We start from the raw sequence: 17,305 nt of genomic DNA, 5'->3' as shown, positions 1-17,305 counted from the left end.
ATACAACCAAATATTTCAACTGGCTTGGATTTTAAAGGTAATGCAGAAAACCCTGCAGTGATCTAACTACCTGCAGTGTAAGATGGCTAGACCAATGCAGAAAACTTTTATATATCTGGATTTATTATGACAACAGGACTGATGATTTATGTGATACTTCTGGATAAGGTAGTTGGTCACAAATACCAAAAAGCTTCAAGCCAATCCTTTTCTCATCAGCCTATGTTTTAGCAAACAGAATGCTTTGTGACTGTGTGTCAACCAGTGACAAGAATTGGTCAAAGTTTTTTAATAAGTCATTTAGACAGGAAATCATCCAAGATAAATAACTAATATTTCAGTGTGTTTGGTCTGCTACATCATTTTTGTGCTGCTCTGATTATAGTAAAATTATGGACAAAAACCCATCTTGAAAAAACAGTTGTGATAAGCCTCTAACTTTGTTATTAGCTAAGTTTTATTTTAAAAAACTACAAAGGCATTGGAGGTGAACTTAACTCTCTAAGCTGTGTTTATTGTCTGAGCAGCTCTGGAATTTTCAAACAATACAACCAAATATTTCAACAGAAATTTTAAAGAAGGGGGGTCCCGAGTGGCTGAGTGGTCTAAAGTGCTCTCTGTTACGGATCACTGCCATCTCACCTCTGTCTGCGTGGGTTCAAGTCAAGGATTCGGCCAATGTGGGTATGTGAGAAAGCTTGCCAGTAGCTTCTCATGGGTCAATGGTTCTTCCATTGTTCTTCCTCCACCATTAATACTGGCCGCCATGCATAGCCTATTGTCTGCTGAAAAATGACGTTAAAGCCCACAACAACAAAGGTCATTAAGGAAAGTCTGATGTCTACCAATAGTATAAGGTGGTTAGACTGATGCAGACAATTTTGAAATATCTGGATTTATTATCACAATAGGTCTGCCGATTTCTGTGTAAGGTTGTTGTTGTTGTTGTTGTTGTTGTTTTAGGGTTTAACGCCATTTTTCAGCACAAGATAGGCTATACATGGCGGACAGTATAACTGGTGGAGGAAGAACCCTGGAAAACCCAGGGAAGAACCACCAACCCACGAGAAGCTACTGGCAGGCTTTCCCACGTACCCACGCTAGCCGAGCCTTGGACTCGAACCCACACAGACAGAGGTGAGATGGCAGTGATCCGTAACTGTGAGCGCTTTAGACCACTCGGCCACTCAGGGCCCCCCTGTGTAAGGTAGTTGGTCACAAATACCAAAAAGCAGATCGACCCTCAGACTATTCTGCTGTTTATCTCTCTCCTCTCTCAGATCTGCTTATAACAATAGGTCTCTGTCTTCTTTCAAAAATTGTATTGCTAATATTACATCTATAGCATTTGAACTGGATTCCAAGTTTACTATTGAAAGTCTTATGTGCTTTTTTGGGAGTATAGTCAACTGCACATATTTATTTACAATTCATTAATTTCACCATTGCTTATTTTTCTATTATCAACTTACTGTCATTCGTTAAAATATAAAACATAATTAAACATTTCGCTCAGTACAGATACACTAGCCCCAGCAAAACAATTCAAACATATTCTAAGGCAAGAATATTTAATAATTACATTCATTCATGAAAACTTCAAATCATATAATATTTCAAGACAAGAGATATCATTTGTCACTGTCAGTCTCCCACATTTTTATCTTTCTTTAAAATCAGTGAATCAGAAAACAAGAGGCCCAACTGGTCCCATGACTGCTATCTGATTAACAGAAAAATGCAACAATCGATCATGATAATAGGTTAATCAATATCGGACAAAAGATTAGGATCAGTTAAAAAAATGAGATGCCTTTACAACAGGATACACTTTCAATTTTGGTTGAACATAGAACCACAATTTATGAAGTAATAGGAAAGTCTGATTTAAATTTTTTAAAATTTATGTTTAGTATCAGTGCCCAAACAGAGTAGTAGACTGACATCATTGTATTAGTCTGAAATGGTTTCATGCCAGGATTCTTTCATTTTATGACATTTTTATGTTATTAGAGTAGTTTTAGGGAAAAGTCAAGTTAAAGATTTGACTAATTTTAGTAATGGCAGCTAAATCAGATACCTGATCAGTATCATTTATCTGAAAGGCCTTCATACCAAAATACTTTGACACATTTTTTTATAATTCAACATAGTCTTTTTAAATATTTTTCATCTGCATTCATGACTGCCATATTCAATAGTGGATTGGCATAATTTGATAATTTGAGCCAACTTGAAAGATATTTATGCCATGATGCTTTCTGTACAATTTGGTACAATTCTTTTCAGTACTTTTTAAGAAAAAGTTGTTTCGATGCTATCTATTTTTGTCACAGTGGCCATATTGGAAGGCATATCAACATCATTTGTACAAACATTAGGCCTTCATGCAAGAATGCTTTTTGACAAATTTGGTCAATTTCTGTTCAACAGATTTTTTAATTAGAAATCAAAGATTTTCTCTTTTTATTATCAGTAGCTGGGGGGTGCAGATTGGCATATTTAGTATAAATTTGAAAGGGCTTTATGCTATTTGTTAAATTCTCTCACAAAGTTTTTGAAAATTAGCCATTTAAAGGTTTTACTGATTTTATTAGCAATGCCCATACTGGATGACAGATCAGCATCATTTATGCCAAATGATTTGGTCAAATTCTGTTTAATTGCTTCTGAGAAGAAGTCAGTTAAAGGTGTTCAAGCTGTAGTAACTCTAGGCATATTTTGTACAAATTTAAAAGGCCTTCATACTTGTATGTTTTATGTTAAATTTGGTCAATTTCTGATCAGTGGCTTTTGAGAACAAGTCTACATAATTTTCTATTTTTAGTAATGATGGCCATATTTCATGGCATGCGATCATTATTTGCTCTCAAAAGCTTCATGCAAAAATGCTTTCAGTCAAATTTGGTCAATAAAGGTAAATGGTTCTTGTAATGTTGCTTAAATCGTGATGTTATTTTGAGTAATGATGCTTTCTGTTCAATTTGGCCTAAATCTACTGAGCAATCTTTAAGAATTCATTTAAAGTTTTTCTATTTTTAGTGATGGTGGCCATATTGGACAGTGAAGTGGCATTGTTTTCACAAAATTTTAATCTCTTCAAGCATAAATGCTCTTGTCCAAATTTGGCTTACAAGAAGTTAAAAAGCATATGCTGATGGATGCTAAATGGAAAGACAACATACAATGTGTGCTGGACACAGGACCATACCATATACTAATTTAGACTCATAGTCATGCAAGCTAAAAATGACATGAAATGTGTCTAAAGAAGCTGAACTGATCAAAAACACAAAGTCATGCTGAGACAAATAAATGAACACATGTCACAGAAAACACAATGAGAATCTTCTCAAAGCTTTCAGTGGAAGCTTTTAAAGAGTCAATGATGTGCAGACTCTTTCTAGAAAAATAAATTACCTTGGTTTCATGAGGTACTTTCCAACTTTTATACTAATAAGGTATAATCCCAGGTAACCAAAGCATGAACAGAGCCCTTCTCTATTGGCATCCAATATCCCTTGGCGACCACCCTTCCCATCATGCCCCATGATGATGTACTCTGCCAATCCACTTGACAAGCTGTACTGGTAAGCTATTAAGACCCATGCTCCAGCAACTGTCCATAATCTTTCATGAAGGCAGCTTAAAATAACTGTGGAAAGAACCTGACCAAACAAAGAAATCAATTTTTTTTTTAAAAACAAGTAATGACAATTGCTAAAATAAAACATTTTTTTGACACTATGAAATGAAACTGTAGGTAAAAGTTGCAAAAATAAAATGGAAATTCACTCATTGAAATATGACTGCAAGTGTTGCTGCTAGATGAAACTTACAGTAATATTGGCGTTTAGGAAATATAAATAAATGAAAAAGTTTAATCAAATACTGAACACATTTTCTAAAACTGTGACCTTGAACCAAAGGTTAGAGGACCAAACAAGCATGTCAAAAGGTAAACTGGCTTAACTCCATCATGAATAATCCAATGTATGAAGAAAATATATCAAGGGTTTAGGAAATATAAGCATATAAAAAAGACTTTAACCAGAACCTTATTTTAAATGACTGGGACCTTGACCCCAAGGTGAAAGGAACATACAATATTATAATCAACTGTCTTATTTTCATAATGATTCATGCCATTAGGAAATATATGCAAATGAAAAACTTTAAATGAACCATAACAAGCAGTTTCTGCCACTGCCATTTTATAAAAAAATGAGAGCTGCATCTTGATTCCCACTAATGTGAGCTTTACTGAACTTGTGATGCTGACACCATTTAGGGTATGTCACCATGTAGATACATGTACTTATTTACTACTATTCAAAACTTATTGGGGATTCCTGGTGGACCATTGATCAATAAAACACAAGCATAACTAACATTACATGATCACTATATGTATATATGAAAGTTTTCAAAAACACCATGTCAATGATTGTAGCAGATACTATTTTTAGTCCAGTGCATTATGCAATTATAGATTAGGGTCTATGATATCTGCAGTTGGACTCAACATAAAAGCAAGTATATATATGGTAAATTAATAGAACTATAAAAGAAAAAAGTTCAATTGACAAAAAAGCTACTATCTTCTGGTTTCATTTCAATGTTTTTTGTTCTTTTACAGTGCTTCTTCACTTTCTGAATATAAAAAAGCTCCATTTATGTTCATCTGATGACCTTTCTTGCCACATTGGGATTTATTTCTTAAGGGTTGTAGGGGAAAATTTAATAGGATTCATGGTTTCAAAAGTGTTGGTGTCCATACATTGATATTTAAAACCTATATGATGCCCAGTCTATTGGGTCCAAGACTGGCATGTCAATGTCAGTAAGATGTAATCATATTCATAATCGTAATCATTGATTTCAGAAGCTCTATAATTGGAATCATAATTATCAATCATTGGCAGTGCAATCGCATAGTGTAATCATGATTACAAATAATTACAACAACAAAATCACTGATTATATTCTTAATAATTGTAAGAATAATACAAGTTTCCATAAACAAAAGACCATGTATGTCGACAATTGCAATAAGGAATGGGTAATTTTTGGGCCATTATACAAGTTTTTTTTTCTAAAAATATACATTGTGCTCATTTGGCATGCCAATTTGTATGTTAATAATTGTCAATAAACATTTACAGATAAATTGTTTTTTAGTCATACAATGGATGATATCTGCCCAGAACAAAAAGTTCTACTTTTACTTGAACATTTTAATGGGTGGGGCTTCATAATATTGTGAAACAAAAGCTTTTTGCTACCTTAAAATTGGAATAACATCAAAAACATTTTGTCAATGATTGCTTGTGCAGGTAAATTTTACATCAATAATTTCATATTACATGCACTTCACATGGACAGATATGACCTTGATGATTAATAGAAAATTACCTATGACCTGTATATCAAAGGTTTTGAAAATGGAACTAAAAATGATACTAAAAGGTTTGTATTATTTTTTTAAGAGTTCCACACCATAAAGAATGCATCTAGTCTCTCTTTAAATACATATACTGTGTGATACTGCTTTAATTATGTAACTGGTAATGAATAATACAATATTATTATGTGATATTAGTACAATAATATGCGATAATCTGAATTAGCCCGGTGATGTTGGGCAACTCTAAAACGCACTTACCTTCACTACTGCTAAAGTGAAGAAAAAGTTCCAATGTGTTCCATACTCGGCTAGATGTTCATGATAATCAACACCTTTTGTAGCAATAACTCGAACGATTCCCAGCAGAACTAGCGGCACAGACGCCTTCATGGACTTAACAACAGTAATCACAGGGCTTAAAAACAACAAAAAAATTCTAAAATTCTACAGCAACTCTGATGGCTTGTCATTGCCAAATCTCCAAACTTCTCACATATTACTTAAGTTGAAAGTTTTAATTTATGCCCTTCACACCCTCTCCCCATCCCATTACAACACTCCCATGATCAGGATCCAAGACTGTAACATGAAAGCTGTTACCATTTACACATATGGTGTGTCTTCCAGCTATGACAGCATAGAATTTTCAAATAATTGGCAAATGGCACCATAAACACCATGTGCCTGAATAACATAAGCAATAAAATATATCCGCAAAATGAATGATTTGGAAAGGCTGGGCTTGGTAGGACTACAAGATATTTTGTATTGTCTTTAAGAAATAAATGCAAGGGGTATTCTAGCTGAACCACACATGCTATGATGTGTTCTTGGTCTCACCACTCACTGCGATTATCTCTGCAATCAGAATTACTCTATGAACTTAACACAATTTTGTGCCAGAATCCATACAAAATCTTCATACATCTGAACTATTTCACTGAATTTATTTATTCTACTTATGAATATGATCTCAATAGGAGTCATTATATTGGAAGATACTCAAACCTGGATTTAATTTTGACCAAAATTGTAAAAATGTCAATACCAGTTTATCTTCCATGTTCTATAGCTACATACCATGCATACTTCACAATGGTAAATCAGCTCAGCTTCCATGTTCTATAGCTACAGACCACTGGCATATTTCACAATGGTAAATCAGCTCATCTTCCATGTTCTATAGTTACAAATCAATGGCATATTTCACAATGGCAGATCAGTTTATCTTGAAGTGCCATGTTCTAGTTACAGATCACTGGCATATTTAACAATGGCAGATCACCTCATCTTCCATGTTCTAGAGCTACAGATCAATGGCATACTTCACAATGGTAAATCAGCTCATCTTCCATGTTCTACAACAGAACTACAGATCAGTGGCATATTTCACCATGGCAGATCAGTTTATCTTCCATGTTCTATAGCTACATACCACGCATATTTCACAATGGTAAATCAGCTCAGCTTCCATGTTCTATAGCTACAGACCACTGGCATATTTCACAATGGTAAATCAGCTCATCTTCCATGTTCTACAGTTATAGATCACTGACATATTTAACAATGGCAGATCACCTCATCTTCCATGTTCTATAGCTACAGATCAATGACATACTTCACAATGGTAAATCAGCTCATCTTCCATGTTCTACAGCTACAGATCAGTGGCATATTTCACCATCATGGCAGATCAGTTTATCTTCCATGTTCTATAGCTACAAATCAATGGCATATTTCACAATGGCAGATCAGTTTATCTTCCATTTTCTATAGCTAAAGATCACTGTCATGTTTAACAATGGCAGATCAGTTTATCTTCCATGTTCTATAGCAACAGATCAATGGCATATTTCACAATGGTAAATCAGCTCATCTTCCATGTTCTACAACTACAGATCAGTGGCATATTTCACCATGGCAGATCAGTTCATCTTCCATGTTCTATAGCTACAGATCAATGGCATATTTCACAATGATAAATTAGCTCATCTTTTATGTTCTATAACTATGGATCAATGGCATATTTTACAATGGCATACCAGTTCATCTTTCATGTTCTATAACTACAGATCAATAGCATATTTCACAATGGCAGATACGAATCTATGCCATTTGAAGATGGGTGCATGTAGACAAGAACAAATACAACTAATAGGATGAGTGTTACTGGTAATACCTGTGTGTTAATTCCTTCCCTCTTGCCTCTGGTGATACAATGGCATTTGCTATCATATAGGAACCAACACCAATATCCATTAATCCTGTTCCATATGTTTCGGCTTTGGCAAAGCGTCGTGGAAATACAACAAAATCTACCGCCAGAATAAGAAAGGTTGTGGACAAAAGGGCGATGGCTCTAAAATTTGTGATGAATGGTAATGTGCTTGGGACTGGAGTCTGAAGAAGTTCACTTATTCTGTTTGAAGTTAGCATCATTTTTATGTGCTGATTTGTGAAAGTTAGAATAATACAGGTTACTGTCAAAGTAATGAAAATCTCTAAAGAGAAGTCACTGAAGACAGAGGTCAGCAGTTCACATGGAATGGCAAGTAGCACAAAGTCTGCCAAAAATCCCAGCCTGTAAAGAGAAAAAGATGAGAACAATTAGATACAGAAATCATAATACTTACAGGGGCTATTCCAGGGAAGTTCCACCTCCATTGAAATAACGTAGGGGGTCTAATTACAGGAGGGTTTTAATAAACTTTTCAGTACATTTTTCAGAAATTAATATGATACCAGCCAGTGCACATCCTAGAACAGACCTTTTATTTAAGTTACATACATATATGAAATAAATCAGGCTACACTTGACATATTATTAAAATGATGCTAAACAGGGCAATGAATAAATGCCAAAATGTCAAACCATTACTTAACAGGTACCAACTTCTTTTCAACCTTGTGAAATGTATACGGGGTACCAAATATTTTTTGCCTCCAACCACTGCTTAATGTGATTTTGATGGTCTGCACCAGTTGCCATTCAAAACCAATTACTGAACAGTTGTTAATCATGCTCAACTCTGTAATAGATGTAATAAAGGTACATGTACATTTTCCCCAAATCACTAACAAAAATACTACAAAGTGATCAATGACAATGGTCTTAATGATCAAAACTGATTTATCATTCATCAATGAAACATATGTGTACGATGGTTCATCCCTAACCCTGACATACAGCTCTCAATATATAAAGCAGCAACAAAAGCAACCATGAAATATATACCTGTAACCTTGACCTTGAAGACAGGCCCCCACATTTGGAATGCACCATATCCTATAGTGACAACATGCAAGTGTACCAAACTAAATTCTTTCATCTAAAACAGCTGTAAAGAGTATAAACGAAATAGCTACTGAAACTTTTAAGATACGCCCAATGACTTTGAACATGGAAGACAGGATCCCCATAGTGGTACATGGCAAATACATCCCTTAATCTCAGATATCTTTAATGTCAGAGAAAAGAAATGAAAGTATAATAGAAAACTTAAAATACAGACCCATAATCTTGACCTTGAAAATATTACCCCAAATGTGGTATGCAACACACCTGCTAATGATAATGTATAAGCAAAGTTTCATCCCTTAATTTTTTACTCAAAATTAAAGGGTTGTGGGGTTGATACCCAAACAGGCCAGACAGGGTCAGCTGCCTTGGTATGTCCTTAGAAAAGGCATCAAGCTCACATTTCCTTGCCATGATATAGCCAATAATGTGCTAAAATTGCCCTTAAAACCCCCAAAAAATGTTTTTTAAAAGAGAAACCTCATGACTTTTCAGTTATAATAAAAAATGGAAATGGTAATGGGAAACAAAATATTCAACCATGATCATGGACCTGAAGATACAATCCTGAATGTGGTAAAAAAAAGAAAAGACACCTTTGAATGATAATGTTATCATGCCAAGTTTCATCCCTAAAAAAGAAAGGGCTCTAAAGCCATAGAGTGGAAACAAAAGTATGATGGAAAACAGACCCAAGGCAAGTGTCTTTAAAAAAAAAACACAAGCCGTGACTCAAATTCCACTGACTCCAGTTCCTTGTGCCCATTTTTATAATGTTGAAATAGGTGTACTTTAAAAATGAAAAGAAATTTTAAAAATCATATTAAATTGACTTGTGTGTTTATTCGCCTCTAAAAAATATTTCACAAAAAGCAATGCTTTCCTCGAGGTCCTGCTGTCAACCATTGTCCAATTGTTCCAGCGCTCAAACAATTTTTCAAACACAGGCACAGGGAAAGTTGCCTTAAAAAGCCCTCAAAAATCATGTGCAACAACTTAAAATCCATTTGCCAGAGACGGCCATATCTTTTACTATCATTATGAAACACCTGCCTGTTCCAGAAAAATTAAATGGTTAGTCTCTTATATTTTGTGATATTATCACTGAATCCTCATTCATATTCTGTTGATGAGACCTCTCCAGTGGCTTGGTAGTTAGAGTGTCTGCCTCGGATGCAGGAGGTTGCAGGTTCAAACCCCCGCTGAGTCATACCAAATATTTATAAAAATGGTACTGGCAGCTTTCTTTCTTGGCTCTTTATTAAGAAGTTAATGTTAGGACTGGTCGGTCTGGTGTCAGGATAATATGACTGGGCAGGGCATGATGCTACATGTCTGCAGCATGATGCCCCAGTGTTAGACATTCTATAAGCTGTAACTGTCACTCTGCAGACATCATAGCAATATGACTGAAAAATTGTTAAAGCTATGTTGTTGTTGTTGTTGTTGTTGTTGTGGGATTTAATGCCATTTTTCAGCACACGATAGGCTATACATGGCAGCCAGTATTAATGGTGGAAGAAGAACCTGGGAAAACCCCAGAAAGAACCACCGACCCATGAGAAGCTACTGGCAAGCTTTCTCACATACCCACATTGGCTGAATCCGAGACTCGAACTGGCGCAGACAAAGGTGAGATGGCAGTGATCCGTAATGGAGAGCGCTTTAGACCAGTCGGCCACTCGGGGCCCCTTAAAGCTATGTTAAAATCCAAAACACACACACATTCTGCTGATGCAAAGCTCACAATCAACAAGATTTGCAACAATTTCACAATTTCTTTATTCTCAGGCAGTAAATTTTGAATAATTGTGGCATACACCTCAGCTTTTGTGATTTCTGACCATATGCCTATTTCATCATGATCTGTATGTAGGAATAAGTATTCGGAGGCATTGGAGTAGTGTCACTTTCTGAACACTGCAGAATATCTCCATATTTTCTCAACCAAAGTTGAAAATAGAAATGATGTTGGAGAGGCATTGTTCTTTTATTTTTAAAAGTTCCTAACTGGTAGATGTGATTCTAATGTGGCTGTGTCACAATTATAGAAAACACTTATCAATAAAATCAGTGCCTGCCGAGTTAATCTTGGAACTATTAAATTGATTGAAGTGTAATATATGGAAAAATGTCCAAACACAGCTTTGATTTAGGAAAAGATGAACCATCTATGAAGCACATCCTGGCAAAGCTACATACATAAACCAACACAGCAATAACAACACACTGCATCAAGGCACATACAGAAAACAATCAGTTAAATGCCCCATACATTTATATTTATTGGGATATTTCGATGAGCTTCTGTTCTGACATGCACCTATTGTGATGCAACCATGAAAACTTGCATTTCAAGCGCACACATGAATTTTATAACCCTCTGAAGAACATGCTTTGTTTACAGGAAGTCAAAGGAATTCCTTAAAATACAAAAATATGTTAAAAATTAAATCTTAAAAGGTAATCTACATGTAATAAATAGAGAGTCAATGAGATATAGACAATGTTACAAATACATTCTTTACACTGTCTTCTATTTCCTCCATGAAATCGATATTGGGTTACATTATTAAGGAAATTAACTTGCCACCTGCTAATGCCAACATATCTTTCCAAGTCACATGACACTCATTTGACAGTTGATTTACTTTTCATTTACTGTTATCCATAATGTACACTGTTATACATCTATCTTTTGGCATGATTGTTCCATTTCTAAGTTTTTAACTGATTCTTAACTGTATTTATGTACTTTTATTAAACCCTTTTCTCTTTAGCTTTCAGAAGCAAAGGCATAATAAAGAGACACCAACATCAATGATTTAAGCCTTCAAAAAGGTCACGGAAATAGGCTCTTTTATGTGAAAAACTGCTAGGAGAATGGCATACCCAAAGCTTCACTCCATCATCATGTGAGTAGTTATGTAAATCCAGGTGCAACCAGGCCTGGCCTACAGACTATTCATACAGGAAGAATACTAGTCCACATACTATATTCATACAGGAATACTGACCTACATATTCTATTCATACAGGAAGAATACTGATCTAAATACTCTATTCATACAGGAAGAATACTGATCTACATATTCTATTCATACAGGAAGAATACTAGTCCACATACTCTGTTCATACAGGAAGAATACTGACCTAAATACTCTATTCATACAGAAAGAATACTGATCTACATACTCTATTCATACAGGAAGAATACTGACCTACACACTCTATTCACACAGGAAGAATACTGACCTACACACTCTATTCACACAGGAAGAATACTGACCTACATACTCTATTCATACAGGAAGAATACTGACCTACATACTCTATTCATACAGGAAGAATACTGACCTACATACTTGATTCATACAGGAAGAATACTGACCTACATACTCTATTCACACAGGAGGAAGCCCACCCAGCTGAGCATCTGAGGTTTACTGTAAGTGTTAGATATGAAGGTAGCATGTAAGTGTTGGATATGATGTAGCAGGTAAGTGTTATATATGGATGTAGCAGGTGAGTGTTAGATAAGGATGTAGCATGTAAGTGTTGGATATGATGTAGCAGGTAAGTGTTGGATATGGATGTAGTAAGTTTTGAATATGGATGTAGCAGGTAAGCATTAGATGATGGATGTAGCAGGTAAGTGTTGGATAAGGATGTAGCATGTAAGTGTTGGATATGATGTAGCAGGTAAGTGTTAGATATGGATCTAGCAGTTAAGTGTTGGACATGGATGTAGTATGAAAGTGTTGGATATGGATGTAGTAAGTGTTGGATATGGATGTAGTAAGTTTTGAATATGGATGTAGCAGGTAAGTGTTAGATAATGAATATAACAGGTAAGTGTTGGATATGGATATAGCAGGCGAGTGTTAGATAAGGATGTAGCAAGTAAGTGTTGGATATGATGTAGCAGGTAAGTGTTAGATATGGATCTAGCAGTTAAGTGTTGGACATGGATGTAGTATTTAAGTGTTGGATATGGATGTAGCAGGTAAGTGCAATTTACTATATTTATTACCACTTACTGCAATTAATTCTTGATGCTCTTAACCAAAGAAACAACTATTAACATCTGCTGAAATATAAAAGATTATTCAATTTTTTTTATGGACTAATAATTAAATGATTACAATAATTTCATAACTTTTTTTAAATTATAAGATGGATCTCCACAATGGATATTTGTATATTCATATTTTACTGGATCGAAGTAGTCAATAATAAGCAGTTTGCCTAGTGTACAGATATAAAGATGACGCTCTCAGCTTACACTGGTATGACAAATACATTCCAAGATGGCTAGGTCTCAAAGTTATCTTCAAATTCAGCATTCAAAGGCTACATCTGTACAATGTAGCAATCCCCATTATGCCGCATTATAAAGAATCATTATGACATATGATCCAATGAATAAAACCACACATAAATCTCCAGTGAGGTTGCTATAACTTGAATCAAACCAGCAGTTATATCCTCTACCCCAATGAACTTCACAATAATAGGGTGTAAGAATACTGCAGGTCACCATATTTCACCATTTTTAACTTTTGCAGGTGCACAAATGAGACAGGAGCTTCTTGAGGCAGAACAACTGGTGCTGATGAATCCACTAGAGAATCTGAACAGACAGCTAGTGACATATTTAGATAATATAATGTAGACTAGTTTGATACAGGAGTTGAGCCCTGACAAGCCTGTCTCATTGCTGTATGATTGGCATAAATCTCGCGTCTCAATCAGATTGATAGATTGGATCAAGAAAAATCACAATATCATTTTTATTGTATGCTCAAACAAGCCATGTTATGTAGCCAGAGGAAGTGGGATGGTTTGGACCATTTTAGCATATCTTTAACAACAAATATTTTAAACAACAAATCTCACAAATCGATGAAAGCACATTGCATTCAATCTATTACCAGAAACAACATATCTGCCATTGATTGTACTCTGAAGCATACTTGCAAGCAGGCTCTTACCCATTTAATTCTGATTCTGTTCAAAAAAGCAAATTTGAACCATCTACAATTCTGGATCAGGAAGAAGCAGCAAAGTCTATAGAAAATAACACACCTATTGAACAGAACACATCATTTGTTAACAATGGATAAGGGTCTGGCTGTCAAAAAGAAATCATGGAAATATCGATATCTCAGAATCACTGTGAGTGGTAAGGCAATAACAAAATGACATGATAGAAGGGATTAAACACAAACAGAACAACTCAAACAGGAATAGTAAATACCAAAGTAAATCCACCAAGAAGTCAACAAAAACAAAAACCCAGAAAATCCCTGCAAAAGACAACTACTGTGTTATGTATATTTAATTATTTGTCTGTTAGTCATAATTTTTTTATTCCATTACATGCTATTGTAATGTAAGATTGTTTATTGGACTTGACCTTCTCCAAAACTGAGTTGAGTTCTGTTTGACCTGATTGACATTTTTATTTTATTTTTTTTTATTTCATTTATGTAAACATGTTGATTTGGGTCAGGGTTTTGGAGAAACCAGAGTAAATTTTATAGGCTATTATGTTTTAAATAAACAAGGCTCATTAAATCATGCTGGAAAGTTATTTTCCATTAGGTAATGGTTGTTTTTAGAAAATGCTAATTTGTGACCCCAGGTCAAACAGAGAACAATATTATCTTGTGACTATCAGAATTCGATCAGTTGTGCTTTAACACCCAGCACTAAGTTGTGTTATGTTGTGACTAGTTTGGGCTGATTTATTTTCTTCAAATTATTGAATTCAAGTGATTATTTTCTCTGGAAATACAAAAGTACTCTGACAAAATTCTTGGATAAAGACATTCCTTGGAATTTATACTGAATTCAAACATGGAATAATATTTTCTGTGATTCAACAAGAGACTGCTGACACATTAGCACTTCGCTGACAATGACAGACATCACCACCTTCAAATTTTGATTTCATCAGGACTCAAACTCAGTTTCATTCAGGACTTTTTATTACTAGGACTTCTATTTTTTAATTGTTTAATTATTTTTTGGATTTAATTCACAAAACCATAAGTTCTTTTTTTCTCATTTTCCACTGTGTATCCTAGGGAAATAAAATATTTGTTAAATGTTACAAAGCTTGATGTCTTCACTCTTTTCTGTTACTTATTTTAAGAGCATAGACTTGTAACAACTGCAATAAAAAAATGGGTTTTATCTGTCCTGTGCCCCAAACCAGGTCATTCTCATTCTCATTATCATTATAATTTCTCATCTGATTCAGAGTTATCCATAGAAGATAGTGAGAAATGTTACATCTGCAACCAATTTACACAATCTGAAATACAGAATTCAATTTCATTCAGTTTTTGCCAAGTGATATGATGTGATAAATGTCACCACTTGATATAATGTACAAAGAAAATACTAGTCAGAACAAGAGACACTTTTCTTTGCCCCCCCCCCCATTATATAGTGTGTGTGATTAGGATTTTTAACATAGCTTTAACAATTTTTTAGTCATATCGCTATGATGTCTGCAGTGTGGCAGTTTATAGTGATATCTAGCACAGGGGCATCATGCCGCAGACATGTAGCATTATGTCCCACCCAGTCACATTATTCTGACACCAGGCCTACTAGTCCTAACACTAACCTCTTAATGCTGAGCACCTAGCAAATCAACTGTTTGTACCATTTCTGTAAGTCTTTGGTATGACTCGGCCGGGATTCAAACCCACAACCTCCTGCTTCCGAGGCGGATGCTTTAACCACTAGGCCACTAGAGCGGTCCCCCAATATATAGAAGCATAGAGCAAACTATATGCACATGTCAATCAAATTTGAAAACAACCATTTTAAAATCAAATATTCTAGATCTGAAATGATGCCGATTCAGATTTACTATGGTCCACCTGCAGCACAATGTCAAGGCATGTGCATAAACAAAGTAACGAAGTACATAGACAGTGTTTGTAGATTACCTGTAGCTTAAGCAGGATTTTCAGTTTAATACATACTGCGTTTGCAGGAGATTACTGTTGAAAATTCAAGCTGACGGTTCATCATGGAACCAATATAATTTCATTGGTATAAGTGATGTAATAATTTCATGGTAAGTCTTTATGTGCATAAAAACTGAGGCTTCTGAGACCTGCTATTTTTCTGTTAAATACTTGATAGAAAATGGTTATTTTGTTTTCTTTATTCAAATTGTATTCAAATTTGAACTTTCTGGCTTAAATGATTATGATAACTTACTCTCAATTATATTGGTGGCATTGGGCATCTAAATGGTCTAAGGCATGAGTGTTTCCCTTTAAGCACATTTGTGTGTCAGAGATGCACGATGGAGATATCTAACACACACTTTTTGTCGTTGTGCATATTTTTTAAGCAAAGGGTTCGCATAATGTGATCAGGATTTATTCAATCTCCAATGCATAAGAACGAGGAATGCACACTCTGAGCATAAGGCATTGTTATGACAGTGTAGCTTCCCTAATCTCATGAACTTTCACACAATTTCCATCAAGCTCAGCAACATGTTGTACAGACAAATTAACTTCAATGCTTTCTGGAGTAGAAAATGAACTCCAGATGAAAATGGTGTGCATTCAGAATCCCTAGTCAAGAAAGTGAAGGAAGCAAAACATGACAGAGTAACTATGGTTCATAACTTTAATGAACAATTGAGAAAACAATTCTCTAAATGGAACATGGCACACAAATAAAAATTAACATTATTCTAGAATATAGATATCTGCAATTAAGTATTCAAATTAGGGACATATATCTTGTCCCAGCCTCTGTCAATAATTTCTGAGCAAATGGTAATTGGAGATGGTCGTTACATTTAGTACAAAGAAATTCTAGTTGCTTTAGAATTTAACGTATTTCATTTTGACCCAGAACTTAACTTAGCAATGAATTTAAAAATTTTGTAGCTACTGTAATAAATGTATCACATGCTTGTTTCTGGACTGTATTTGGGAGTATCTGGGCAGTGTTTGGGTATATTTGGGCAGTATTTGGGTAAATCGTGCTGCCGCGTGAACTGGGGTCAGCCACCATATGCTATTTACATTTACGGTCTTCAACTGAAAAAGACATTTTATAAGAATCGATAGAGGGAACGTCAGATAATCTGTACACTTTGCAATACTGCAGCAATAGCAGAACAGTTTAAATATGTACCAATAAGAACATTAAGTACTGCGATAATACATCGTTCCGGGTTAGTGCCATTTATGTTTTGTGGGCAACTTAATGCTTTACTATGTTCTTAGTGCCCAATTTTGTGCACTTAGAGCCTCTTAGTGCCTCTAGCCTAACTGCTTCTTAGTAGTCTTAGCGGTGTTTACCAGGACCTCCCCCACCCCCCAAGAAAGTATACTTTATCTTCGGAAACAAATTACCAAGTACGAGTCCACCAATGCCCATCTATTTCTGCTAAAAATGGCAGTATCTGTCTCATATATATCGGTATAACTGAAGACACCATGACAAATGAAACTTCGAAAGGGGTGGTTCCATTATGCCCGCTGACAAACGATTCATGGACACTTTTGTAGGACATTTTGAAAGGTTAGTTGATCACGAGAACGGGAGCAGAC

The 17,305-nt window shown here is 35.2% G+C and overlaps 1 protein-coding gene across 1 annotated transcript in view; it reads right to left on the bottom strand.

The window, feature by feature from the left end:
- Positions 1-17,284, bottom strand: part of LOC149807774 (glucosaminyl-phosphatidylinositol-acyltransferase PIGW-like) — a 43,258-nt gene extending 25,974 nt beyond the window's left edge. Inside the window, exons 1-4 of the mRNA XM_089970433.1 lie at positions 17,108-17,284; positions 7,587-7,988; positions 5,666-5,822; positions 3,421-3,668 (exon numbers count right to left, since the gene is read on the bottom strand). Of these exons, the coding sequence (XP_089826559.1) occupies positions 3,421-3,668; positions 5,666-5,822; positions 7,587-7,988; positions 17,108-17,268 (968 nt within the window). The 5' untranslated portion in view covers positions 17,269-17,284. The remainder of the gene's footprint in view (positions 1-3,420; positions 3,669-5,665; positions 5,823-7,586; positions 7,989-17,107) is intronic.
- Between the last annotated feature and the right edge of the window lie 21 nt (positions 17,285-17,305).

This window comes from Sinohyriopsis cumingii, chromosome 1 (assembly GCF_028554795.1).
Source record: "Sinohyriopsis cumingii isolate HCF-2022 chromosome 1, ASM2855479v2, whole genome shotgun sequence".
Classification (NCBI taxonomy): domain Eukaryota; kingdom Metazoa; phylum Mollusca; class Bivalvia; order Unionida; family Unionidae; genus Sinohyriopsis; species Sinohyriopsis cumingii.
The sequence above is the reverse complement of the archived record's forward strand: the minus strand, read 5'-3'. Positions and strand labels throughout refer to the sequence as shown.